Source organism: Eptatretus burgeri, chromosome 5, assembly GCF_056783735.1.
Source record: "Eptatretus burgeri isolate ZD-2024b chromosome 5, Ebu_testis_v1, whole genome shotgun sequence".
NCBI classification, from domain to species: Eukaryota; Metazoa; Chordata; class Myxini; order Myxiniformes; family Myxinidae; genus Eptatretus; species Eptatretus burgeri.
The window spans coordinates 21,092,727-21,119,914 of NC_140965.1; the positions used below are offsets into that span (position 1 = coordinate 21,092,727).

The window sequence follows — 27,188 nt, forward strand, 5'->3', positions numbered from 1 at the left end:
TGACTTCAGAATCGGAAAAGGCGCCGGTGAAAATCTCCTTCGATTTCTCATGAGATTCGATGAGAATACCGTCATATCTCATGGCAACCCTTAGTTCGTTGTGCTGACTTGAACCGGATCGATGATGAGGTGCGAGTGCTACGGATATGATGACAAAATAAATCTGATGATAAAGATCCAGGTACGCTAGAGAAACGGAGGTAATCTGAGTTACCAGTTCGAGTTACAGTTGTAGTTTCTGAAAACACCAAGAAAGTCTCGTTTGCACAAGGCTGTGTCGCATGATGGTGAGTCAAAGTAACTGACAAGTGACTACAGTGATTTGTGTAAAATTTTAAGCTGATGGAATGGGAACAGCAAAAAAATAAGATTAAAAGGAACAAAAAATATCATGGAATTATGAAATCGATCATTTAGTAGTATGAAAAAATACAACCACTTTGAAATTATATCATTATGCTGTGTAAAACCAGGATGATCAAAACACAGGAAGATGAGCCAGCATGATGACATGCATTGTGAGTATAAGTTTCTCTGAAGTTCGAATTATAACCTTTAACCTTGGTTCTTTTGCCCTAACATCCTCCATTAAAGTTTTATTTTCCTACTTTGACCCTTCAGCCTTTCTACGTAGTCGGCAAACCGCTTGCAGTGATTGGAGGAGCGGCTTTGCCTTGCTGCATTTCGATGATGGATTTATTCCCATTTCACCAAAATTCCAGCACCAAAGCTCACGAGGCGCACCGGTTCCAGCACCTCGGAGCATCCACGATCCTGAGGAGCCGCCACATCATGAAGGAAAGGTTCCTTGACGTCGTCATCTTGAGGTCGCCGCAACTTCTTTGCTTCAAGTTTCCGAAGGTTAACTTGTTGAAGTTTATTTTCTTTCTTCCCTCCCTGCCCACTCTTCATCTTCTCACTTTATTAAATTATTTTTCTTCTTCGTAAAGTTCCCTATACATGTATTTATCCGACACTTTTAATAATCATCGTTTGTTTAAACTTTTTTTTTTGCCTGCCTCTTCATTTTCCTCTTTTCTTGGTGATATTAATGTCTTACCACCATATCATCGTCTGTGCCTTCACTCTTATCTCTCCCTTTCCCCTTCCGTTAACCCTCACACACCCTCTCTCTTCCCACTCACCCGCTATTCTCCCCTCCTCCCATTTTCTCTCTTTCCCCTTCAACCCTATATCTTCTAACCCTTCCCATATCCTCATATATTTCTCTGTCCTCCTTCATCTTCCCTCCTCCCCCCACTATCTCTTTCCCTATCCCAATCTTTCCACCCTCCCCTCTCTTTCTCACAAACATTTTTGAAAAAGTCTTGTGTCAACCATTTTGCACATTAACTGTTTGTTGATTTAAGCTTTTACATATTTTACAGAATCATATTCTCTTCTCGATTGCAGATTTCTTTGGCGACTGTAATGCTTTAAGAAACCCCATGGCTGATTGCCTTTTCAGGAGTTACTGCAATGAGTCTGATGAGGATGAAACTTCTGCCTGCAAATGGTTGTTCTGGTTACTCCAGCAGACCATACATTCCTGCCTTTTGTTTGTGATGTGCAAATGTGGATGGCACATTATCTCGTTCAATGAATCAGCACTCCTTGTTCTATTTCCCACAGAACTCACTGTCTCTCCTCATTCTGTCTCCTTCACACCGTGACTGCTCCTTTCATTTCGCCAGTGCCATGGCTTTCGCTCTCCCCAGTCCATCAAGCTGCTTCTGCAGCTTACGGCTGTAAATATGGAGGTATATTGGCAGGACAAATCCCAGCAGAGAAAGAAACATCAGGCCGACATTCACCTGGCAGACAGAGAGGGAGAGAGATAAGGGGGCAGTGGAGGGGGTGGGAGAGATTGGGAGAAGACTGTGCAACTACAAACAGAGGAGCATGAGCTCCAGAGAAGTAAACTGGGCTATCCCACATCCAGAGCAAAATTGAGTCAAGTGTACTCGCATGTAATCAATCGTACAAGGTCGGTACACCTTTGATGTTAATGGCACTTCTGAGCATAATGTTTGAAGTTGAATGAGATAACAAATTAGAAGCGACACTTTTGAACCCACCTTATTAAAACTTGCCCACTTAACTTTTCAGGGGCTCATTTGCAAATGGTTCATGAAGGCTGGAGGTGTGTGTGTGTGTGTGTGTGTGTGTGTGTGTGTGTGTGTGTGTGTGTGTGTGTGTGTGTGTGTGTGTGTGTGTGTGTGTGTGTGTGTGTGTGTGTGTGTGTGTGTGTGTGTGTGTGTGTGTGTGTGTGTGTGTGTGTGTGTTCAAGTTGGATAAAGGGAAAGATTTTGTTTTGTTTCATTACACTGTACTTCTTAAACTTGTACCATATTCAAAACTTTACAGCCAAACGAGACCAGAGTGGAATAACCACGGTTTGGAAGGAAATTTTAAGTTGTCTCACAAATAACAAGGAAACCCCACAGGTCGTAAGTAGTGCACAGCATTGAAAAGGAGAGGATCAAAATAAGCTGATGAGTGGAAAGATGTAAGATGTTGTTTTTCTTGTTTTCTTGATGTAAACATGTTGACAGTGGCCGCTGGCTTTGTGACTTTCTGGCAATCAGCTTGCCAACGAGATTTCTGCTCAAAGCAACAACTGCTGGCATTTATGACGGAGAGTTTTGTTGGTTCGACAACATTGTGTTCAATCTCGCAACCGATGCCTCAGCTTTTTAAATCAGTTATTAGTAGCCAGTAACAAAAGTTTCGAGTCTGAACTGCCATTGGCTCGACGCAATAACATTATGCACTCAAAGGTAGGCTGGAGAAGGTGGTGTGCTGTTTATGTGCCACGTTTCAACAAAAGTTAACTTTGTTGTTGCGGTGATGAGAGCTAGCTGCTTTGAGGCACCGCCGGGATTTCCTCAAATCATCCGATCTTCAGCTCAGCGACCAGTTTGAATGATGTCCGTATGTGTATGTTGAGGGTTTCTTCCAATACCACCAAAAGTGTGAATATGATTTTCAGCTCTATGCTCGCCATTCAATACCAGGCCTCCAGTGCTGCTCTTTGTCAGTCCAATCACGTCACCATGAAGATCAATTGAACCAATTCTTATTCTCAGACTTGTATTACCTTGCTCTAACATTTGGGATGTCGCATAATCTTTTTCGTATGGACCTTTTGCTTGTTCTAGTTTCTATGTTCACAGAAGTCTTCATTTTGCCAAATTATTAGTTAGCTTTTTACCTCTACCACCGGATGGGGATTGAAGTTGTTTTCACCCTGTTTTTTTGTCTGTCTGTGAGCAGGATATCTCAAAACATTATGGACAGATTCAAACGGAATTTGGTGGACATGTTGGGTGTGTGATGTGGACGAATTGATTCCATTTCGGTGAAGATCTGAATGTAGATCCTGCCTATCGGTGGGCTACAAATTGTAAACTGGTCAGCCTGGCAGAGGTATGCATTCTACCGAGTGCCATTCTAGTTGATTTTTGTGTTAGTCGTACTGAAGGAAGTATTTATTTTGCACGCCTTTATCCACTGGCTTTGTGTATTTTCATCATTTTCACATCTTTTTACCCTGGATGGTTTGATTGACGTTGAGTCTTGCGATTGTTTTCATAAAGAAGTGATTTTAATGCAGGACTTTGTCGGAGTACATGATGGAGACGAATGGTGTGATTATATTCTTATTCCCTTGATTGTAATCTCCATTTCTCGGTTTCAGAAGGTATAACGGAGTCCTCCCAGGACTCAAAGTATTGTTATGGTTGTAGGGGTAGAGGAACTTAATAGGGAATTTCGCATTGAATAGAGTAGTTTGGTCCGTGGATCTGTAGGACGCATCTCAATGTAATTAAGTAGGGAAACTGTGAGCTTGAGTGTTACATGTCACCACACGGGGGGTGGTGGTGCAGTATTAATTAGTTAGGGAGTAAGAATAAGTTCCCCCCAGTATGTAATTGCCTCCCTGTGACTTTTCCCTGTGTCTTTATAACCAAAAGCATGATGAGCAACAAACAAACGTGCCGAGCAGGAAGAATCCCTGCCTCCAAGGGTGACGGTGGGCAAAGTCACGCCCTCGAGGCTGATGATTGATGGGAATGACGTCAGAAGCTAGCCGAGCAGGGAGAAGCCCAGATTTTCCGGGTTTTTGTGCGAGCACACCACGCCCCGGAGGTGGAGGATTGTTAGGCGTGACATTGAAGAGGAAGGGTTGGTTGTGCATTTTGAGAGGTGAGAGAGAGAGCGCACATGAGAGGAGAGTTCGGAGTAGGAAACAGTGGTTTCGGCGACGTTAGTCAGTCAGAGGCGGGAGTTCAGGGTGAGCGCACGCACTAAGCAAGATGCTGGCCTTTGGCTCTTTATTGAGTCATGGGAAACGGACCCCGAGCCTCGTGTACGTCAAAGCAGGTCGGTGAGGACGATGGACGCACAAAGCGGCTGCACTGGGGCTCTGAGCCTTGGTGTTGAGTGCCGCATACGGAGTGTCTGGCTTACGTCTGTCCTGCTCCAAGAGAAGTGACGGTGCTATTTTGCGGGCGTCTGTACGTGCTGGTGGAAACGCCTCGATTTCAAGTTCCACAAACACCACCTCTTGGCCAAGCTAAGTACAAGAATAGTTGAAAGAAAAGGTTTTCTTTTTATTTTGTTTTCCCTTTGTCTGTATTTGAGTCCATGTGAAGAGGCACCTCAACTTTAGAATTGATTTACTTCATTATTATCACTAGCAGATACTGTCTACTTCAGGTATGGGGGACAGGAGGGACCACAATACTCGGTTACGGTAGTTTCTTTGGATGTTTTGCACTGCATTCAACAGCTCAATTCATATTGGTGGCGTGTCTGGGTGCCCATGGTAGCGTTAGAGACTGGTCGCTTTTGATTGTTGGCCTTGACACATCGTGCCGGATTAGTAACACGAACGATTTAACATATTCATCGTTTCTATATTACCTCCATCAACAGATTAACAACATGGCAGGATAAAAGTCATAAATGCTGAGTTGAACAAACGTCCTGAACTCATGGACTTAGTTAAGTAAAGCACGTCGTCTGGGACCCGGCCGTCGGTTTGCCGCCAGACGCTGCTGATTGTGACGTCATCGATTCCCTCTTTTAAAATTCTATCTCGATTCGATTTTTTTAATCCGCTATCACCTGCGTAAATACATGGAACACATAATGTGAAGATTTCGGAAGTATGAACAGAATATGTTCGGAGAAAAGTGTGTTCGAAGTTCCAGGCTTATGCCCATTATATTATATATTATGATTACCTTTTGAATTATTGTCCTTTGTAAATATTTGTTTGTTTTCATGAAATGTGTTCATTTTAAGAAACTGTAGCCGTGTATTTGTCGTGGGGTGTTCCCCCCCCCCACCCCCGTGCTGTGCTTCTCCGTCCCTCCGCCATTGTGCCCTGCCCCTCCCACACACGTTATAATCTCTGAGGATCAACGTGTCCGCCTCATTAATACGGAACCGCTCGATTGTCCGGGAGCTGGCAGTGTTAATTGCCTGTCACCACAATTTTGGGTTGGGGGATTAACCTGGGCCGGCCACCCCTGTGACAGTATCCATAGCTTCTATTTCGGTGTAGGATCATGTTTTGAGGACCAAGTTGTGAAGTTTTGCTGTGAAGTTCACCTGTGATTACACATTAAAAGGGATTCCCCAGTGAAAGGTGCCTGCGTCCCCCTCCTTCCCGCACCAACCTCCCCCCCCCCAAATGTGAAGTGTGGCAATATTCCCCATGTACTGTGTTTGCACCCCACGACTGGAAGCCGGATCACAGAAATTGGTTGTGATCGGTGAGAGATTGTGGATTGTATGTCTGCAGATACTGAGAAATTGAAGAAGCTGATCTGCAGATTCAACTAAATCAAAGCTTTTAAAGATGAAAACTGGGAAATACCATAAAGCCATTTTGAGGATGGAAAATAATTCTTACCCAGAGGGGATCTCCTTTGAGTGGTCCTGTCATCGCCATGAAGAGCGGCTGCTGGAGTAGTGCAAACACCGCACTCACCAATGACTGTAGGCCCGTTAGAGAACCAAAATGACCAGAGGGATAGCTTTTGGGAGGGAAACGGAATGGCAGAGCGAGGAGGGCGAGTTGAGGTGAGGACAATTTTGTTATTGTCTCAATCACTTCTATCGTCTCATGCTTTTTCTATCATCTTAACCGCTCTCAGCTTATCAGCAATGCTTTAAGTTTCCACAAGACAGATAAGAAAGAGTAAGTGATAGGAAGCTGGTAGAAATGACCCAGTGCTTACACCGCAGCATAAATGCCTCCGACTGCAGAATGGATGAACCCTCTCACGATGGTGTGCAGCACGAACGTCAGAATCTGCAAAAAAATGGCAAGAATGGCAAACTCAGGTTATCACGGGATCGGGACCTGGGTCACTTGATGAATGGAGTACAGCACAGAGCTGCTTGGGATAATACCAAAATGAAAGATGAAATGTTACCTGCAGGGGTAAGTTCGGAATGAGACAGGTAACTCCGAAGAATAGAAGGAGGAAGTTTGTGAGAAGGAATGCTTTCATGGCGTTTTGAACCTTTTGCACCTTTTTTTCCCTCTGAGGAGATGATCCAGGCACGCGAAACACACCCCTCGAAAAAGAAACAACACAAGGTATCCTGTTACCATTCAATATTATGTTTACTAATGTTGAAACCATAACACATGATAGATATTTAATCCCAAAGGGTCTTGATATTGGACGAAGAAAGAGAGACTTGTTACATACCATTCTGGGTATTATTAGCCATATTTCCTGAATACGTGACCCTTACTTCTCAGTGCTGTCCACGCATTCTTTGAGTCGGAAGTCCATGATGTAACCAATGACAGGAGCGGTGGTCAGGCAAAGCAACTGAAGCGCACCAAATATGGTGGAGTACGTTGCAACTGCAAATCGTGCGACAAATAACATCCCATTACACGGCAACAATCATCACGGGTGTGAAGGTTTTAGATGACTCAAAAAAATAAAAATTGATAGTCCTTGGGGATCAGATGGGAGTGTATTGCGTAGCGCTACTCCCATGATTATGTCTTAATAAAATATGCAAATTATCTGCATCATAACCATTACCATTACCATCAAAGAAATGTGAGCAGACTCAAGGGATGAGCACTGACATAGTAACATCTGAGCTTTGTGGCCTGGGTTTTAATCTCCACCCAGCTATAAACTGTCATCCTGGTGTTTCACAGGCAGGGTGGTTCATCAATGTGTGCTGTCCCTCAATGGAAGTTAAACTCGATGTATTGTTTGCCAGCATTAGTTGGTGGACTTTAAAGATCCCACGGTATCCTTCATGAAGAGTTGACAAACGATCACTGGCACCATTGACAAATTGTAAACTTCCTGCTCTAACCTTTTGGGGGGCACTGCGTCAGCAGCACCGCAGTGCCTCTGCAATAACTGATTCCTGATTCTAACCCGCAGTCACATGCTGCATGAGAATGACGACAATAGAGAAGTGGGGTAATTATCATACTATAATATGGTACTGTTTGTGTGGTTGTGGTTGTGTGTTGGATGGTTGAAGAGGCAAAGCCCTAATCATTACATTTCCTTCACTTGTGTTGGCTTGAACCCAATGGCTACTCGGCAGAAACATCTGCATCCTGCGATGGTAAGAGAGGCTTTTGAATAAATGAATGGGAATATTAGTATGATGGGTAATGAGGCAATTTTTAAGTTGAGAAATGGTATTCTGGAAGTTGATAAGTTAGAAAGTTGAACAATTTTTAGAAACCGAGCATTTTTGCAATGGACAAGACTCATGGAAGACATTGTACATAAATCGCTTGGAGGACAAAGACATTCGGAGACACTGGTGCACTTGAATGTCAATTCCGACACTAGGTGACTAAAGACAATTGTATACGGGACTTGAACCTGGGTTCTATGCATATTATCGTGGGTCTCGTGGTTAAGCTAATCCCCCACACCCAATTGTGGTGGACGGGTGGTTAACACTGACCAGTCCGGATTGCCGAGCGGTTTTCCTTAGGAGGCGGACACGTGATCCTCAGAGATTATGGTGCGCATGGGAGGGGCATTCGGCACTGGCGGAGCGACGGAGGCACAGATGGATGCACAGCACAAGGGATTTATCCTCGAACCCCACGACAAATACACGGACACGGCAACTTAAAACAAACGGGGATTTAATGACAATAGAAATATTTACAAGGGGTAATGCAAAATGTAATAATAATAACGTGAAGTAAATTAAAGTCTAATGTCAAGGTGCCTCTAAACACAGACTTAAATACAGACAAGGGGGGGAAACAAAATGAAAGAAAAGCAAATCCTCCCTTTATTGTGGCAGTCAGCTTGGTCCAGAGATGATCTTTATGGAACTTTGGAATCTTGGCACCTCATCCTGCATGGGTAGACATGCTCAAAATGTCGCCAAGCTGCTCTCTCGCAGTGGGAAACGTACGTGGGGTAATTCGTGAGCGGTATTCAATGCCAAGGCTCAGAGACCGCTGTGCAGCTTCTTGCGTCGAACGTCCTCACAAAATGCTGCGGCTTTGCAGAATGGCGCAGTCTCTTCGGTGATATACACAAGGCTTCGAGGTTGGTCTCTCAAAACCCAACCAATGATCAGCGTCTTGCTCCACCGCACGAGCCAATTTTCCTCAGTACGAACACGAGAATAGTGCCGTCTTCTTCATGCGTTAAAGGAAAGACAGTCATAATGCCCTGCTCTTACAGGCCATCTCCAAGCTACGTTCTCTCCCGACCGCGTGCGTCCTTTACACCGAGCTCCCCATCTCTGGGGAGTACGTTTGCTCCCCATCTCTCTTCGATGTTACACCTATCAATCATGCAATCAGGGTGTGGCTTGTTGGCTCGAAACTCGGGAAGGCTGGGCCTCTGCCTGCTCGGCATGCCTGGCTTGCTTGTGGTTATGGTTGTTGTTGGTATAAAAATGCACTTCTTTCATGGCTGGCTTGTAAATACAAAAAACGTAGGAGAAAGTCACAGGAGGCAAATTACATACTGGGGGAACTTGGTCTTAATCTCTATCTAATTAACACCGCACCACCCCCCCCCCTCACCCCCGTGTGGTGACATGTAACACTTAAGCTCACAGTCTCCCTACTTAATTTACATCGAGATGTCTCCTACACATACACGGATCAAGCAACTCTATACAATCCTCATTTCACCATAAAATTCCTCCATCTACCCCCACACCCGTAACAATATAATACCAAACAGGATAAAACAAGCTGTTAGATTGTTGCATAATTGGGTTGTTGAGAGGTTTGAGAGCTGAGGAGTTAGCTTAATAGCTGAGAAATAAGAAGTTGTAAAATGAATAACTGTTAGAGATGAGTTGATTGTTGGAGAGGTGAGATGTGAAGGGTTGGAAGGTGGAGAACTCATGAATGAGACAATTGGAGAAGTAGCGAGTGTGCTGGGATGTTCATTAAGCTGAGATAGGAAGTTAAGAGAATTGTGTTTGGAATATGAAAAAAGGAACATTTCATACCTGTGTCCATCACTGTAACAGCCAGGAGAGGGATAATAAAGGTAGGACAAAGAGACACAAGATGACAAAAATTAGTAAATCATTTTCTGTGTGGCATTTAAGAATATAATCATAGTTCGTGATTACATTGTCACTGTTGGAATCTTTGCTGTAACTTTGTTTTGGTAACATCACACTCACAATACTCCAAGACATGCCAAGGTTTTTTAAATTTCTCAATATATGAGTATACTATGTATTATTTGTCATAAAACATGTAAGTGCGTTTTTAATTGATAACATACACTTTGTTATTACCTCCATCACCTAAGGTAGATAGAGGTTATGTTTTCACTCCTGTCTGTCCGTTTGCCTCTTTGGCTGTTAGTCTGTGAGCAGGATATCTCAAAAAGTTGTGGATGGATTCAGATGAAACTTGGACAGTTTGGGTGTGTGTGTGTGTGTGTGTGTGTGTGTGTGTGTGTGTGTGTGTGTGTGTGTGTGTGTGTGTGTGTGTGTGTGTGTGTGTGTGTGTGTGTGTGTGTGTGTGTGTGTGTGTGTGTGTGTGTGACAAGAACAAACTGATTAGATTTTGTTGAAGATTTGGATCCGGATGCGAGAATTTTTTTAAGTGATTCATCACCATTGACAGACGAGGCCAAAAACCATATATGGTATGCTATCCTTAAAAAAGTTGTGGATGAGTTCAGACAAAACCAGGTGGATGAGTTGGTTTGGTAAAAGAACAAGCCGATCTAAATTTCGGCTAAGGTTCGGATTCGAATGCAGCCTATCAGTGCGATACAAAGGTAAACTGTTCAGCCTGACGGAGGTATGCGCTCTACCGAGTGCCGATCCAGCTACGTACTAGGTTTCTTCAATCTTGCAATCTATTTGAATCTCTTCCTTTCTTGTATAGCCGTTTGACATCAATTTTTTTATCTTCATCATATTCATTTTCAGTCCAATATTTTCCCACTACAAATTGAGCTGTTCCATCATGATTTTCAGTTCTTCGTTATTGTTTGAAATTAAAACGCTTATCTTTGAATTGCAAGTCGTTTAGTCTTTCTCCGTCAACATTGTTTTATTCCTCTATTTTCCCCAAGTTATCTGTTAGAACACTCCGAAGCATGTCATGAACCCTTTTGGTGAGATCGTTTCTTCCTCCCCGACACCTCTTTCCATCTTGATCGTCCACTATTTTGGTTCAGTTTCAAAGTCGCCGTTCCACCATGGAATACCTTGCTTGTTAGGTTGATGTATCTGGAGTTTACATTTACGTGAGGTTCAACTCATAAAATTGGTATTTGTTTCAACACTGTCGAAGACTTCTTCTTACTCGATGAATGAAAGAAACAAAGGAAGTTTCTATTCTCTCGATATTGTTCCAGAAGCTGATTTATTGTATGAAGGTGATCCATTGTTCAATATCCACTTCTAAAACCTGTTTGTTTCTGTGGATTGTATTACATTGCATGCAAGTTGGAGAATATAGTTTTGTACTCGTTATACTAATTATTGAGAGTCAGAATGCATCTGTCAAGTTAGCCATTTGTACATCTGCCATGAGAAAGGGTATTTGTTGAGGGAATTTTGATTTGTTTTCATGAATGTAGTAAGCATGCCATTTATTTATTACATACTGCAAAAGGCAGCGTCTTTGATCCACTTTGCGCCCCAAACACCTCGTATGCCCCGTACAGGTCCTTTCCACTTGTTGTAAGATTCTCCCAAGCTCCTTCCTCTTCTTCTTCCCACTTTTCCAATTTTCCTTCTCTCTCCCTCTCCCTCACTCTCTTCTCTCCCATATCCTTCCACTTCTCCCTTCTTTGTTCATTTTAATTTTTCTAAATATACCCAGACGTACCACACTCGTGACTTTCTGCTGTTTGTCCAGTAATTATTAAATTGGAAGATTATCAATTGGAATTACAAAATAAATAAATAATTCTGCTGATGGGATGACAACAAGAGCTCGGACTTTATAGGAGTGGTTTCATATTGAATGTTCAATGAAAGATATTACTGAAGATTGTTTTTCTTGTTTTAAAGATTATAATAACTATACATTACAATATTTATAAGTGTTCCAAGAGATAGATGGCTTTAATCAGAATTTTAGGTAAGGATGGTTTAACAAGCCTATCTTATGTAAAAAAAAAAGGGTGCCGATTCCAAAATAAAGCAGTCTTGTTGACCCCACGTAAGATAAAATTGCCATTTTGGCCACTTTTTTGGGCCAAATTCTGTTTGTCCGCATTTGGATGTTCTGATGATGTACATCTACGTTTGAAAGGGTACTGAATCACCTAATATAGGTTGTATTTATAATCCTGTACAGAATGAAGTGACCAATCTTGGCCAATTCTGATAAATTTTTGGCAAACATTGGCCAAATTTGAAATTCCACGTTGCGGAAAGATCGCAGTCTTTTCATTCAGTGTGCTTTATCTAATGTGGGATATCTATATATTACTAAAACTCTCATCCTGTATGTATGTATTATGTTCCCGAAATACAGCCAAAACGGGATACGAGAGCGCAAAAATTTTCGGCCCACCTTACTCACCATTCTCCTGCGGTGTGCAGTATCAAGTTTCGTTCAAATCGGGCAACGAAAAAATTATTAAAAAATCAATTCCCGATTCAGTCAAGTACACTTTGGGAGAATTTGATCAATGCAAACAACCTCAGCGGTATAGTTCACTGGAGCTATCTTTTTTATGCTTCTGCACCAAGGGTGCCAGAGGCATTGTGTTTCCGGGTTGTCCGTCCATCGGTTTGTCTGTTCGGATTTTCGTTTACACGATAACTCAAGAAGCAAATTGTAGAATTTCATCAAACTTAGTAAAAAGGTAAAGTAAGACAGGGCAATTAAGTGATTAGATTTTGGGTCAGATGTGATAAAGGTCAAGGGTCAAAGGTCAAGGTCAAACTCTGAAATTTTACTGTTTACACCCTAAGTCAAGAAATATTGGACAGAATTTCATCAAACTTGGTACAAAGGTAAAGTTAGACAGGGCAACTAACTGATTAGATTTTGGGCCAGATATGATAAAGGTCAAGGGTCAAATATGTCAATACTCAAGTGTTTGTGTGGGAGAGCGGAGGCATACCCGTCGACTGCGCGCAGTCGAATTACTCTAGTTTTTTTTTTTTGAAATGATTTATTTTAAAATTTCAAACACTTAGTATAGACAAAGAACGATTTATTTTTAAGCATAAAATAAACATCACCATTTTGATCTAATACTTTCGTGTTCATTAATAAATAAAATTGTGTTTAGAAGATTATGCACAATAATTTCTTCGACTTTCTTTTCTCCGTTTTTTTTTCACATTGACACACAATATCAAGCTTCGTTCAAATCCGACAACGAAAAAAATTATTAAAAAATCAATTCCGGATTCAGTGAAGTACTCTTCGGGATTATTTGATCAATGCAAACAACCTCAACGGTATAGCTCGCTGGAGCTATCTTTTTTTTTTTTTTAAATGATTTTTTTTTAATCAACCGCTGTCACAACGGGAACCTAACAGGTTCACGGGTCGTTCCGTTTACTATAAAGTTGATAATGTAGCCACATTAGGTGAACTGGCATTTTTTAGTCATATCATGTGTTTTGGTTGCGGATGGATGATGGTGTCGAGATGCCTTTGCAGTGTCTGCTGTATGTGAGCGGTGATACGGAACATGATGGTGATGCAGTATCTCCATTTACTAAACAGACATGAGAAATAGATGGAGACGCAGCCCAAGCCAGAGAACAATATCATAAGAGATCAAAGTACCTTGTTATATGCGAATCTATTAACTTTGAAGCTGAACCACTGCCTCATTATGGCTTTTACAGTGGCTGTTACAGTAAATATATGGCTTATCAGATCCAGTCAAAGGAAAATAAAACTTCTTCTGATGAAGATATTGTTGAAACAAGATCTATGGTGGTGAAACCACAAGTGGTAAATACGTCAACTACTGGAGTGCTGAGACAAAGTGTATTTTCTGAGATAGTCCAGATCGCAAGCATTTCTACAGCGGTTCTGAAACTATACGAGCACAGCACTTCAGGTTGATCAAGAAAGTAAGAAACAAGGTACCTACCTCTTCATCGCAAAGGATGCTATGGACAATGAAATGAAGAATGTAGCTTTGTTCCTCAGAGAGAAGATCCAGAAGCTCCGTGAGAATAAACTCCCAAACCCTATTGCAGTACAAGTGATCCATGATGGTCAGTGTACAAATATACCTGCTGAACGATCAGAGTTCTATAGGATTCTGTACAATGGCTCAAAAGATGAAGCCGATCAAGTTCTTCATGGGCGAATGGAAAGATAACAATTATGCGCCGATCATAAAACAAAAGACAGTTGTTGTTGCATATGGGAGCAGTGTCTTCAGTATACAGCAACTCTATCAGGAAATGTAGAACACAATGGGGCCCCTGAGTACGCCTTGCTGACACGTGGAGGCCGATACCAGCCTGGTGTACCATCTTAGCATGCTGTCAAAAACAAAACCAGGACAGAATATTATTGTCCGTGCAACAGACACCGATAGCATGGTCATCCTTCTGTATCATGCCAGACATCTCAAGGCCAATGTGTGGATGGACCTTGGACATTCGAGTGATAACAGGAGAAGGTTTGTCCATGTCACTGCGCCAGCAAACCACGTTAGTCCAGTTCTTTGCAAGGCCTTGCTAGGTTATCATGCTCTGACAGTATGTGACAACACATCACCCTTCTTCAGGAAGGGAAAGGTGAACCCAATGAAGAAAGCTGAAAAGGGTGCTCTCCATCTTGAAGGCCTCAGCAGTCTTGAAGAGAACACCACCTTTGTTGATGGTGACAGCCTTGTAGAAAAATGTGTTCACTCTATGGTTGGGGAGCATCATCATCCGTGAACGAGGCCAGATTGAAAATCTTCCTGCAGAAATACAAACTGACCGATCCCGACAGTCCATTGGAGAAAATAAAGGGAATTGATGCAGGAATGCTTCCACCCTGTAAAGATGTTCTGGTGCAAAAATTGGCACGGTGCAACTACGTGGCATATCTCTGGAAGCATGCACATCGAAGAGATCCACAAGAGAACATGCAATCCACAGATCATGGCTGGAAAGAGGTTAATGGAGTTTCTACCACTCGGTTTACCGGTAATTAGACGCCAACTATGCTTTCTGAGGCCATGGAACTGGAAGATGTCACAGATGGAGATGGAGATGAGGATGATGATGATGATAATGATGACAATGATAGTATTACTGATGCTGATTCAGAGCATGAAGATGACAGTGATGATGATGGAGATGACTAATTATTGAGGGTAGTTTTGAACGTGTGTGAGTAAACCCACTTATATTTTCATCTGTTTTCGTTCAAAATGTATGATTTCATTATTGCATACGACTTCACTCTGTTGTAGTTTATAAAGCCGAGCATTGTGTGGACATTTGAATGGGCGGCCATTTTTTTTCCTGTATCATCCCTCTATTTGGAGTACTACTGTACTCCATGATGAGTTATTTTGTACGAGCAGAGGACCCACCCTACGGGCGATCTTGTTCCAAGCATGCAACACGTTCTTCTGACATATACTTTTATTTGGGCGGTGTATAGGCAACTGACAGTTCTGTATATGCAAAAATAAACCCAAGTTACATGCATGAAGCAAAAACATACCTACTGCTTATAATTCAAAACATCTAACTGCACTGGAAACGTGGGGACAGGAATACTGAACTGTAAATGGTGAGGACTTGTAATACCCCCACCTGGAGGTGGCGCTACACGATACACATTCACACAGAGAATTTGCGTCGTCCCCCCGCACCCCCCCCCCCTCCCTCACCCCCCAAAGACCATTGGCAAAGATAAAAACACCCCTATACACTAATGGGGTTATGCTGATCCCCTTGAGCAAGCCTGGACGTAATTGTCCCAGAACTGTAGGTGGGGGTAGCACAACAAACAAATCCACAAACGCCGGTCCATGAATTATAGTAAGTATACTCTACGTGTAAGTAGAGTAGGAATACTCTACGTGTTGTATTTTGGTTAAAACTGAACATTGATAGCCATAAGATGCCATTTTGTATTTTCTGTCTGTATTTGGTATTATAAATTTGATTTCCATGAATGTTTACGTGTTATTCATATCGAGCACAATTTTATTACTATTTCGATGGAAAATAACTGCTTTTGGCCAAAAACTGGCCAAAGGTTGACCACGTTGACCGGATGATTATTTCTTTGCCGGACCTTGGCCACAAAATAGTCGTGTAAAAGATTTAGAAGCTCATTAGCTACAAGGTGATAAAACCAGACGGTCCGTTTAAAAAACTCTGAATTTGGCCAAAACGTGGCCAAAATAGCAATTTTATCTTACGTGGGGTCAATAAGACTACTTTTTTTTGGAATCAATTCCCTTTTTTACATGGAGTAGGCTTGTTAAACCATCCTTACCTAAAATTCCGATTGAAACCACGTACCTCTAAGACTGAAGGCACTATTGTAAGGAACATGTTGTATACCTTGCTGCCCATCTCCATCTGATAGAAACTCCAGCATGCTGTTCATGGCTCCCATGTAAAAGATGAGACGGAGTTGCGTGATGCTCATGGTGACGAGGCTCCATAGCACAATGGGCGTCCAAACGCTTTTCATGAAGCTTGGACCTTCGGTATTTTCACACAAAGAAAACAACAATCAGATTCCATCCTATCCTGAACTGAACAAGCACCAACCGTGCTGTTTCATTGCAGATAATTCAGGTTATGTTTGCGAGGAAGAGGAAGCTGTCAAATTAAAGAAAAATTACAATGTACCATCTTGGGTAACCTTCCCTATGGTGGTGGTAGGTTGAATACTCCACAGAGAGTAGATGCTGCCAAAGCAGTTTCTTGGCTCGGGTAATATTGAGTGGTTTGCCATTGCCTTCCCAGCAGTAGTTAAGGCAGGAATTTGGAATTTGTCTATGGTACTGATGATAACTCACCTACTCTTCATGCAGGACACTGTGAGATCTTTAATGCCACCACTGACCAGGGCTGGAGGATGGGATGCCTGGTTTAGTGTCCATCTGAGGGATGGTGTGCACAATGTTGCATCATCCTGCCTGTGAAATACCGTGGTGACAGTTTATAGCTGAGTTGGGATTCAAACCCAGGCTTGACAGCTTTGAGGCAAGTGTGCATATCTCTCGGCCATCCTGTCAGCCCAACATTCCCTACCTGCAGTGATGTAATTAAGCCTCCACCTATCCTACAGCTTATAACTGTTGTAGAGTTTGTTTATACAATTAGTAAGCCTGGTGTTGACTTCGTGGTTTGGGTGGCTGACTTGGGATCTCAGGGTCCTGAGTTAAAGCCCTGTTTGCTGCTGAATTTAACACCAGGTTGGGTTGCCTCAGCCTGCCATCATTCTGAGGTCAGTTAAATGAGTACCAGTGTACTAGTATAGGGGCACAGTATCGGCAGCATGGTCATGCCACGGCGAAATGATAGCTACCCAGCAGCCAAGCTGCCATTTGCAAGAAGAAGATACAATTAGTGTCCCAAATTTTAATGGTACCCCAGAGTTTATTCGAACCCCTAGGAGTACTAAACCACCATTTAGGTTTTTGTTTTGTTTTTCTTCCTGCACTTCAAATTTCCAAACTGTATCTCGGAGCCAGCTGGGACTTTCAGAATTAAATTTTGCATCAGTAATGGGAATAACAACTATGCGGAGTTGACTTTTTGACCTTGACCTATTTTTTATGTCACAACCCAATTATAGACCATTTTAATATTTTTCACCAAACCTCGACTAAGGATTGGCCGAACAGAATAAAATTGCCCTCTCATCATACCCTCCAGGAAAAAGGTAAAGGTCAATGTCTGAAAATAAAAACGTGTTCTTTGTCATCCCTCAATTTTGCCAATGCGGAATCTCAAAGACCACTTTGCCTTTCAAGATGTTCTTGCATCGTAATAGTGTACCTGCATTGAAGTTGTACACCTGATATTTTATTGGTGCCCGTAACCTACTTTTATGGGGGGATTGTGACCTAATTAACAAAAAATACTTTTTCGATCATAACTTGAATAACTTTCCTCCGATTTTCATGATGTTGAGTGTTTTGGATAGATTGGAGATGGGGACACATTTTCTTTATTTACACTGTGTCCCTAAATGTTGACTGTCAAGGTCATAGGGTGGTTTGAAAAAAATATGGCCATCTTGGGATCGTGGGCCAAGGGTAAGTCGTGAGCGATCACAGCTATATAACTTGTCCTGCATCATTTATGTCATGCTTCATACATCTTCAATCCCAAATCAACTGACCAACTGGTTTATTATTTGTCTGAGCATCATCAGGACCAACGTAGATCCGAGAACCTTGCAAGGCCGGAGGTGTACAATGATTTCATGTCAAATCTAAAATGGAGGCAAGGTCCTTCCCAGATTTACAAATTCAGTGTCCATCATATATCATTAATCAATCACCCCAGTTTGCCAGTATTTCAGCTCAATTATTGATACATATCAACTTCTTGGCATTCAGTCATCCGGAAGCATACAGTACATTGACCATAGAATATTGAGCATGCAGCTCTTTGCCATTTCCCAGTCAAAGGCCCATCCTCATCACCCAGATACCTACCCTCCTCCTGATCTTGGTAATTTACAACGACATTGTGAGTCGATGGGAAAAAGGATTTCCCACTCTCCAGGTTGGAATCGCCAGCGCATGTATCTTTCACAGAATGAGACACACTCAGGCGCCGACCAACCGATGTAACATGGGAGTAGAACTGTCGACCTGATACCTGGACAAAACACACAAACATTGACAGGTATCTCTCGGTAAGTCTCCTTATATCAACTATTCTCCATGTTTCCATTTTTGGCTTTACCACACCAAAACATCCCTAACTTAATGTATAATTACCAATTAATTATTTGCAATCTGTGTTCGAAATATTTATTTTTTATAGTCATTGTATTACTCCTGGCAGTCCGACAGGATAGTGCAGAGCCAATGCACTTAACCTACAGCTGTCTATTCTGGGATCAATTCCCAGCGCAACAACAAACTGTGGGATTGGTAATGCATAGGCAAGCCATTACTTCATAAAGTGCGCCGTCCCTCAGATGGATGGTAATCTGGGTGTCTTTGTCTGCTAGCATTAGCTTGTGGACGTTAAAGATCCCACGGTGTCTTTTGACGCAGAGTAGACAAGTTATCGCCAACATCCGAATCAAGTTACAAACTGCCAACAGGGCACAGCATCAGTGGCCCTTATTGGTCCATGTGCTTTGTATGTTTCGAGGTGACACGTGGAAACTTTACTTGGCATGGTATTTCCCAGGTGGTCTGTGTTTAGATGGAATTTTGGAAATTGGATCAACCACAAGCAGTCTTCTGCTGAAGCACAGAACCTCGAAAGGCTGTGTGCTTCTTCCACATATGAGTCACAGGAGAAATAGAAAGAACTAGAACGGCACTCAGTAGAGCGCATACCTCTGCCAGGATGAACTGTTTACGTTTTGTATGCCACTGATAGGCTGGATCTGCCTCCGGAACCTGAACCAAAATCTAATTGGCTTGTTTTCATCACCTATGCAACTCATCCACCAAGTTTTGTCATAATCCGTCCATAACTTTTTTGAAATATCATGCTGTGTATCATTTTTGGCCCTATCTTCACTTCGGCCCGAATGGTGAAGAATCACTTTGAAAATTAAATTTTCTTGTTTCTGGAAACAGATTCAAATCTTCACCAAAAATCGAATCAATTCCTCCATCTCACACACCCAACCTGTCCACCAAGTTTCGTCCAAATCCGTCCAACGTTTTGAGATATCGTGCTATATATCAGTTTTGGCCCTATCTCCCAATGGTGAAGAATCACAAAAAAATTAAATAATCCTCGTATCCGGATTTGGATTTTCATCAAAATCGAATCAATTCGTCCTTGGCATACACCCAACCTGTCCACCAGGCTTCGTCCGAATCAGTCCATCACCTTTTGTGAGATCCTGCTCACCGACACAGACAGACAGGCACACAGGGGTGAAAACGTAACTTCCGTCCACCTTCGGTGGCGGAGTTCAGAACAGGCTGTTTTCTGAAGTGAGAGATTAAAATGTAACACCTACCTGGATAAATGCTGCATTCTATGTGGATGATTGGCATATAATCGTTGAAAAAGGCATCTTTTTAATTTATTTTAAATTGTTTTTAATTAAAGTTCATTTAGTATCACAAGCATTTTGGGCCAATATATTTTTTTTCTTTTTAACCACTTTCCTTGTAATCTTCAAATCAATCCAATAATGCAACACGTGCTCAGTCATTGGACGTTGCTGATATGTGCAGGTTCGTGCGGAGTGAATTTTATTTGGAAGAATTGTGCTGACTATAGCTCAGAGATAGTCTGCTCGCGTCTGAGCTGTCCAATGTAGGTGTGATTCTTGGAAAGACTAAAACTGTCATCTTAGATGGTTTGCCATGCTTCAGATTTAAGATTAAGCTGGCTGTCCCATCTGCTCACATTCCCTGGAGGATGGTAAAGAACCCAATGTGCCTTTCAAAAAAGGAGTATGCCATTGTCTGCTCTTCGATATAATGAAATAGCTCGTGGACTGAATTAATGATTGAATTCCAATAAAATATTCCTTCTCTATATGATGGTTTGGCCAATTGCATGACATTCTCTCTTATTGATCTGCCTGACCCTGAATCACTCATGTCCAACTCCATAATTATTTGCTACAAAATGCTTACCTTGTGATCAAATCCCAGCCAGCTGAGCTTGATCTTGATTCTGGAAACAGAAAAGTTGATTATTGGAGAAAATAACGAGGACATGAAGAATAACGAGAGCAAGAATTGCTTTGCAATAATACATGTCCCCTACTGGTCCCAATGAAAAAGAAGAAGAAACCCAAAAGAGCACCATGTTTGTGTCTATTCAGCAAAATACAAGGAAAAGCAATTTTCATTTACTGATATCTTTTGTAGACGAGAAACCAATTAAGACAACTCGGATAACAAACCGGAGATAAAAAAATTGGTTTCCTTTAACACACGCTCGAGCCAATACTAGAACCAAAATGAAGAAGAACTTCTCCAACCCACCATATTTCGTTTGTTTCTCGGCTTTGCCTATTTCATATTAAAAACAAGAAAAAGAGCAATCAGAGATTTCAGACCCTCGCCAAGACTTGTTTTGTGTGGTGTTTGTGTACTGGTGTGTTCTGTAATTTAAAAAGAGACATAATTAGAACTGCCACTTTTTAACTGTTCACAATGATGACCAGTTCAGTCATTTCAGAGAAGATTTTTGAAGGTTTAAAAAATAAAATAAAAGGTTGCCGAATCACGTGACGTATGATGTCATCAAAAAGATTTTGTGGACAATTTTATCCCGAGATGACCTTCAAAATTTTTCATACTCATCGGATGGAGTAATTGACCTGCATATGCAATTATGATATCATAACGAAGGCACCTATGACGTCATGAAAATCACACTCCCCATGAGGATTACTTGCCATGTACCAAGTTTCAAGTTTTTTTCTTGGTGCGGTTTCAGAGATAGAGGTCCAAAGTTTTTCCATTTTTCCAACATGGCTGCCACACCACATGACCTATGACATCATAATTATCATTAAAACATTCCACATGAATTCCATTCCACACGAATGGTGAAAAATTCGTCTTAATCTGACAAGCGGTTGCTGAAAAAAAAAACACAAAAGTTCTGTGCGGACAAACAGACAAACTCACAAACAAACAAGTAGTCGTGCAGAGCATGATACTTGCAAAATCCAGAAAACAAATTTGACCAAAAAATAATTGGTGGTTGAATTCAATGACCAAATGTGCAACTCCTCTTCAAATTTCAAGTGAATCGGATAAAAATTGACAATTTTAGAAATCTGGCCTATGTTGACCTTTGGCCTATGTGGACCTCAGAAATAACTGGTTGTTTAATTCAGTGACCTGAAATATAAATCCTCTTCAAATTTCAAGTGAATCGGATAAAAATTGACAATTTTAGAAATCTGGCCTATGTTGACTTTGGCCTATGTGGACCTCAGAAATAACTGGTTGTTTAATTCAGTGACCTGAAATATAAATCCTCTTCAAATTTCAAGTGAATCAGATGAAAATTGAAAATTTTAGAAATACCACCTTAGTTGTTGACCTTGGGCCTATGTTGACCTTTTGGTCTTTGTAGACTTCAAAAATAATTGGCTGGTTGAATTCATTGATGTGAAATATAAATCCTCTTCAAATTTCAAGTCAATCGGATGAAAATTGAGGAATTTATAAATCTCACCGAAGTTGTTGACCTTTGGCCTATGTGGATCTCAGAAATAACTGGTTGTTTAATTCAGTGACCTGAAATATAAATCCTCTTCAAATTTCAAGTGAATCGGATAAAAATTGACAATTTTAGAAATCTGGCCTATGTTGACCTTTGGCCTATGTGGACCTCAGAAATAACCGGTGGTTTAATTTAGTGACCTGAAATATAAATCCTCTTCAAATTTCAAGTGAATCAGATAAAAATTGACAATTTTAGAAATCTGGCCTATGTTGACCTTTGGCCTATGTGGACCTCAGAAATAACTGGTTGTTTAATTCAGTGACCTGAAATATAAATCCTCTTCAAATTTCAAGTGAATCAGATGAAAATTGAAAATTTTAGAAATACCACCTTAGTTGTTTACCTTGGGCCTATGTTGACCTTTTGGTCTTTGTAGACTTCAAAAATAATTGGCTGGTTGAATTCATTGATGTGAAATATAAATCCTCTTCAAATTTCAAGTCAATCCGATGAAAAGTGAGGAATTCATAAATCTCACTGAAGTTGTTGACCTTTGGCCTATGTTGATCTTTTGACCTCAAAAACAATAGGCTTCTTCCTTATGCCAAACTCTACCATGTGGTGAAGTTTTATGAAGATCGGTTTAAAATTGTGACCTGTAGGCGACAGACTCGACAGAAAAATCTCTAATTTTGCAAGTAACAAACGAACCCAAATGCAATACCCTCTCCTTCGGCGAGGGTAATAACCTGATGTACACTCATGAAGAATAAACATACGTATAGCTTGTGTGCACGTATAAATACATCGTGGTTATATACCTGGGATCATTCCAATTGCACTAGGCCATGGACTAACCTGGGCCTGAGGACTGCCTTTCTGTGCTGTTTCATGGAATGGTGGAACATGATTTTATTGGGGTGGAGTCAGGCCATCTAGCCAATGGGTGTAAAGCAGTGGGGTGGAGTCAGGCCATCTAGCCAATGGGTGTAAAGCAGTGGAGTGGAGTCAGGCCATCTAGCCAATGGGTGTAAAGCAGTGGGGTGGAGTCGGGCCAGCTGTCTAGCCAATGGGTGTAAAGCAGTGGGGTGGAGTCAGGCCATCTAGCCAATGGGTGTAAAGCAGTGGGGTGGAGTCTGGGCAGCTGAACACGGACATCCATCCATCCATTGGGACCATACTCTGTACAGAGCGTTGTAGTCCAGCGGAAATGTGAAAAAGCATGTTGTGGCGTCATTATGAAGTTTTTAGGTTGATTGATCATCTCTGAGCTCTCCTGAATCTGAATCAGCCGGGTGCCAGACTCGCACCATTGAGGAATTTTTTTTCACTTCCGGTTCCGGGTTCCGGTTTCACTCCTTCAGGGCTTCCTGCTGAAGATCTTAAAGTTAAGTTTCCGGTCATTATCTGTCCCGTTTTAACTGTTTATTCTCTCACTTACATGGTACTGTGTGTTCCTAGTTCGGTTTTGTTTCAAAAATCGTGCTATTTTGTGAGATCTTGTCGACTTTGTCATACCGGATGCTTGAGGCCTACCCTTGAGGCTTGAGGCCTAACGGTACGATCGTGTTTTGTTTTTTCTCCCCATTGCCTTCAATTTCTATCTTCCCAACTTTCTTAACATCCCCCATCCCTCCCAATTAATCACTCTTTCTTATCTTAAATCAAAAACAATAAAAAAACGCTATCTTTCTCCTTCCTCACTCACGACTCTCGATACTTTTTCTTCTTCTTCCTCGATTTTTTTTTCTACATTTCCATGACCTAATCTGTTGAAAACTCTCTCAAACAGTAATATTAAAAACAATCTCTTATAATGCTTCATCTTCCTCTTTCACATGTGTGGTACTCTTTACTGCATCATAATGCACTACTCTTCTACTATTTAAACAGACTGCTCTCAATTCGACCTTTCCTTCATACCTTGCTTTAAAAAAATCCAACTGTGACAGCGCTTCTTCTCTCCATTCTCTGTATTCGCTTTTATTGCATCCATCAAGAAATGTGTTAAATCGCATATCTGACCTAAATCTTTTTAAAACCCCAGTTTGCCATGAATGTTCGCTTTCCATCAGCCATTCTTTTTGTCCAACTTCAGTGCCAACTCACCCCTCTCACCCTTCACTCTCAAAGCAACCATCCCACTCTTCTCCCTCCAAGCCTTATTCTCACCTCCCTCATAAACTCCCCCCTCACCTTTCTCCCTCCATTCATCCTTCTCAAAGTTGCCCCCCCTCTCATCCACAAAGCTGCCTCCTTCCACTGCCCTCTCACCTCCATCTCCACTCCACCTGCTCAAATCCTCAACTTCCTTCTTCCCCCTCTCTTATCCCCCATCTCCCGCAGTACCACAGAGCCTTTTCTCCTCCTCATCCGGCCCCTCCACTAGCTATTCTGCAATCCCCCACACTCTTTCAACAACCCTCCTTACCTACCCCCCTCGTAACTTGTCCTATGCTCCCCCCCCCCCCTGCACCCAAAGCCTCCTCCCCTCCCTCTTCATTAACAGTGTGGATCTCAAATATCTTGGGCCATCGCTCAAACCTTTCAGATCTTTCCATACAGGTTGCCACTGACAAACCAGACATAATCTGCTGAACAGAAACTTTACTCCCCCAAGACGTGTCTAACTCCCAAGTATCTCTCCCTGGTTACTCCCTCCTCCGGTATGACAGACCTGAGCCTCGTTCTGGTGGAGGAGTTGCTCTCTTCATCAAAGACTATTCTTCACTCTCCATGCACTGCCCTCACTCTCCCACACGCCCAGGAATACCTCTGGCTATGGCTTCCCCTCCACTCCAACCTCATGTTTATATGTGTACTGTACCGTCCACCGAACAGTGATGACTCCATCTACACCTCACTATCCGAAAACATGGACCAACTTCTATCTTCTCATCCAAACTCTCTCTTCCTCATATGTGGTGACTACAATTGTCATCATGCCAGTTGGCTAGGTGTGGGTACCTCTCTCACCTGTCATGGCACCTCACCAAAAGCTTTCTGCGACTCATTGGGACTGACTCAATCGGTCAACTTCCCTACCCGGATCTCAACCAATGGTACTCCATCTCTTCTGGATCTGATTTTGACAAGCTTCGATGACAATATCTGCTGCTCTTCCTCTGCTCCAATCGGTTCTTCTGACCAAGTCCTTGTCAAATTGGACATCTCTCTGGCTATTATCAGAGAACCACCTCACCGCCGACGAGTCTGGCATTTCACTCAAGCCAACTGGCAGGGTCTCCAAGCAGCCCTCAAACTTATAGACTGGTCTCCTATCACTACTTTCTCCAACATCAACTCATCCTGGGAATTCTTTCAAAGAAACTTGCTCTCCCTCATGCACAGATTTATCCCCTCTCGTCTTCAGTTGTCCTCCCCTTCCTCCTGCCCGAGGTTCACTGAAGCTTGTGGTGAGGCAGTTGTCCTGAAACAACTTGCCTTTGCCTCATGGAAAGAAAACCAAACTGAGGGCAATCTCAGTTCCTTCCATAAAGCTCGGAACAAGTGTGTATCTACCCTCAGGAGAGCCAGAAAACAACATCTTTCTCATCTCAAGTCTGAACTCTCAAACCTCTCTCCCTCCTCAAAATCCTGGTGGCATCTAATCAAATCTGTTTCTGGTGTATGTTCCCCCTCCATCCCCTCCCTCACCTCAAAAGGCCGCACTGCTGATCCCGCACGTAAAAAAGCTGAATGCCTAAACTCGGTGTTTGCAGCTAAATCTTGTGTCCAAAACCCATCACTTTCTCTACCCACTTTACCCAGTCGCACCCAACTGTCCCTGGACTCTGTGTCCTTTTCTCCTGACAAGGTGGAGAGCCTGCTGTCAAACCTCGACTCAGATTCTGCAACCAGTCCAGACGGCATCAGCCCACGTGTCCCACATCAGCCCACGTGTCCCAAGCCTGCTCTTCTGCTCTTGCTCACCCTCTCTCTGTTGTATTCACCCTCTGATTTGCTCAAGGTCATTTGCCATCTGCTTGGAAATCAGCAAACATCATTGCCCTGCACAAAAAAAAGGTGCAAAAACAGATCCCTGCAACTACAGACAAATCAGCCTTCTCCCAATTATCAGCAAGGTTATGGAATCCATCATCACTTCAGACATCAAATCCTTCCTGTTCTCGAATGGCTTGATTTCTCATCATCAATTTGGTTTCAGACCAGGTCACTCTACCCTGGGTATGCTGCTTCTGCTCTCCCAACAATGGATGGAAGTCCTCAATGCCAGACAGGAAATCCAACCGTATCCCTGGACATATCACGTGCTTTTGACACAGTCTGGCACCCTGCCCTGCTCACCAAACTCTCTTCCCATGGTATCCAAGGCCATCTCCACTCATGGCTCGCAGACTTCCTCTCCTGTCGCAGTCACCGTGTGGCCCTAAATGGAGTTCTTTCATCCCCTCTTCCTGTCCAGGCTGGAGTTCCTCAAGGAAGCGTTCTGGGCCCTGTTCTTTTTATGGTTTTCATCAATGATCTCTCCTATTCTCTGGAAAATCCTCTATATCTCTTTGCTGATGACTCCACCCTCTGCCGTACCATCGGTCATCCCTCAGACCGGCAAGCAGCAGCTTCTTCGCTCACTGCAGATCTGGATAAAATCATAAACTGGTCCAACACGTGGAACATGTCTTTCAATCCGGACAAATCTCACACTCTGACTATGTCTGTTCGAAAGGACCGTTTCGAAACCCCCTCATCCACTTTCTCAACAATCTTCTGGAAGAAGTCTTTTCTTTCAAGCTTCTGGGTCTCACTATCTGCCATGACCTTTCCTGGGAAAGACACATTTCAAACCTCGCCTCCAAAGCCAGTCGCCGACTGGGAATCCTCTGTCGCGCAAAGTCCTTCCTCGGCCCACCTGAGCTCCTGACCACTTACAAAGCTTTCTTCCGCAGCCTGATGGAGTACTACTCTCCCCTCTGGGCTGGTGCTCCTGCCTCCCATCTTTCTCGGCTTCACGCTGGAGAAACCAAGGCATTTCAGATCATTGGCATCTCCCGCAATGAGGCTGAGTCTTTGGGCCTCTCACTCATTCACCGCAGGTTGGTCGGTGGTCTTTCTGTCTTCTACCGTCTCCTCTCCAGCCTCGCCCCGCCCCCCCAGCTCTCTCTGCGATTTGTCGACACCACATTTCCGCAGGGCGCTCAAGGTCCGCCCACAACCCCCTTCTGGTAAAACTACCAAAACCATGAATCACTGCTCACCTTCACTCTTTCAGTCCTCATTTTTCCCACCTTTGGAATAAACTGCCTCACTCTATTCATTCCCATTCTTCCCTCCAGGCCTTCAAAACAGCTGTTCACCACCACCTCTTTTCATCCCCCATCCAAATCCTCGATCTTTTCTACCCCCGATAATCC

General features: G+C 42.6%; 1 protein-coding gene across 1 annotated transcript in view; it reads right to left on the minus strand.

The window, feature by feature from the left end:
- Window positions 1-320: 320 nt before the first annotated feature.
- Window positions 321-27,188, minus strand: part of LOC147026025 (large neutral amino acids transporter small subunit 4-like) — a 51,823-nt gene continuing 24,955 nt past the window's right edge. The window contains exons 9-17 of the mRNA XM_085881012.1: window positions 20,265-20,304; window positions 18,138-18,303; window positions 16,024-16,167; window positions 9,505-9,516; window positions 6,781-6,895; window positions 6,453-6,597; window positions 6,255-6,328; window positions 5,927-6,050; window positions 321-1,814 (exon numbers count right to left, since the gene is read on the minus strand). Of these exons, the coding sequence (XP_085737138.1) occupies window positions 1,683-1,814; window positions 5,927-6,050; window positions 6,255-6,328; window positions 6,453-6,597; window positions 6,781-6,895; window positions 9,505-9,516; window positions 16,024-16,167; window positions 18,138-18,303; window positions 20,265-20,304 (952 nt within the window). The 3' untranslated portion in view covers window positions 321-1,682. The remainder of the gene's footprint in view (window positions 1,815-5,926; window positions 6,051-6,254; window positions 6,329-6,452; window positions 6,598-6,780; window positions 6,896-9,504; window positions 9,517-16,023; window positions 16,168-18,137; window positions 18,304-20,264; window positions 20,305-27,188) is intronic.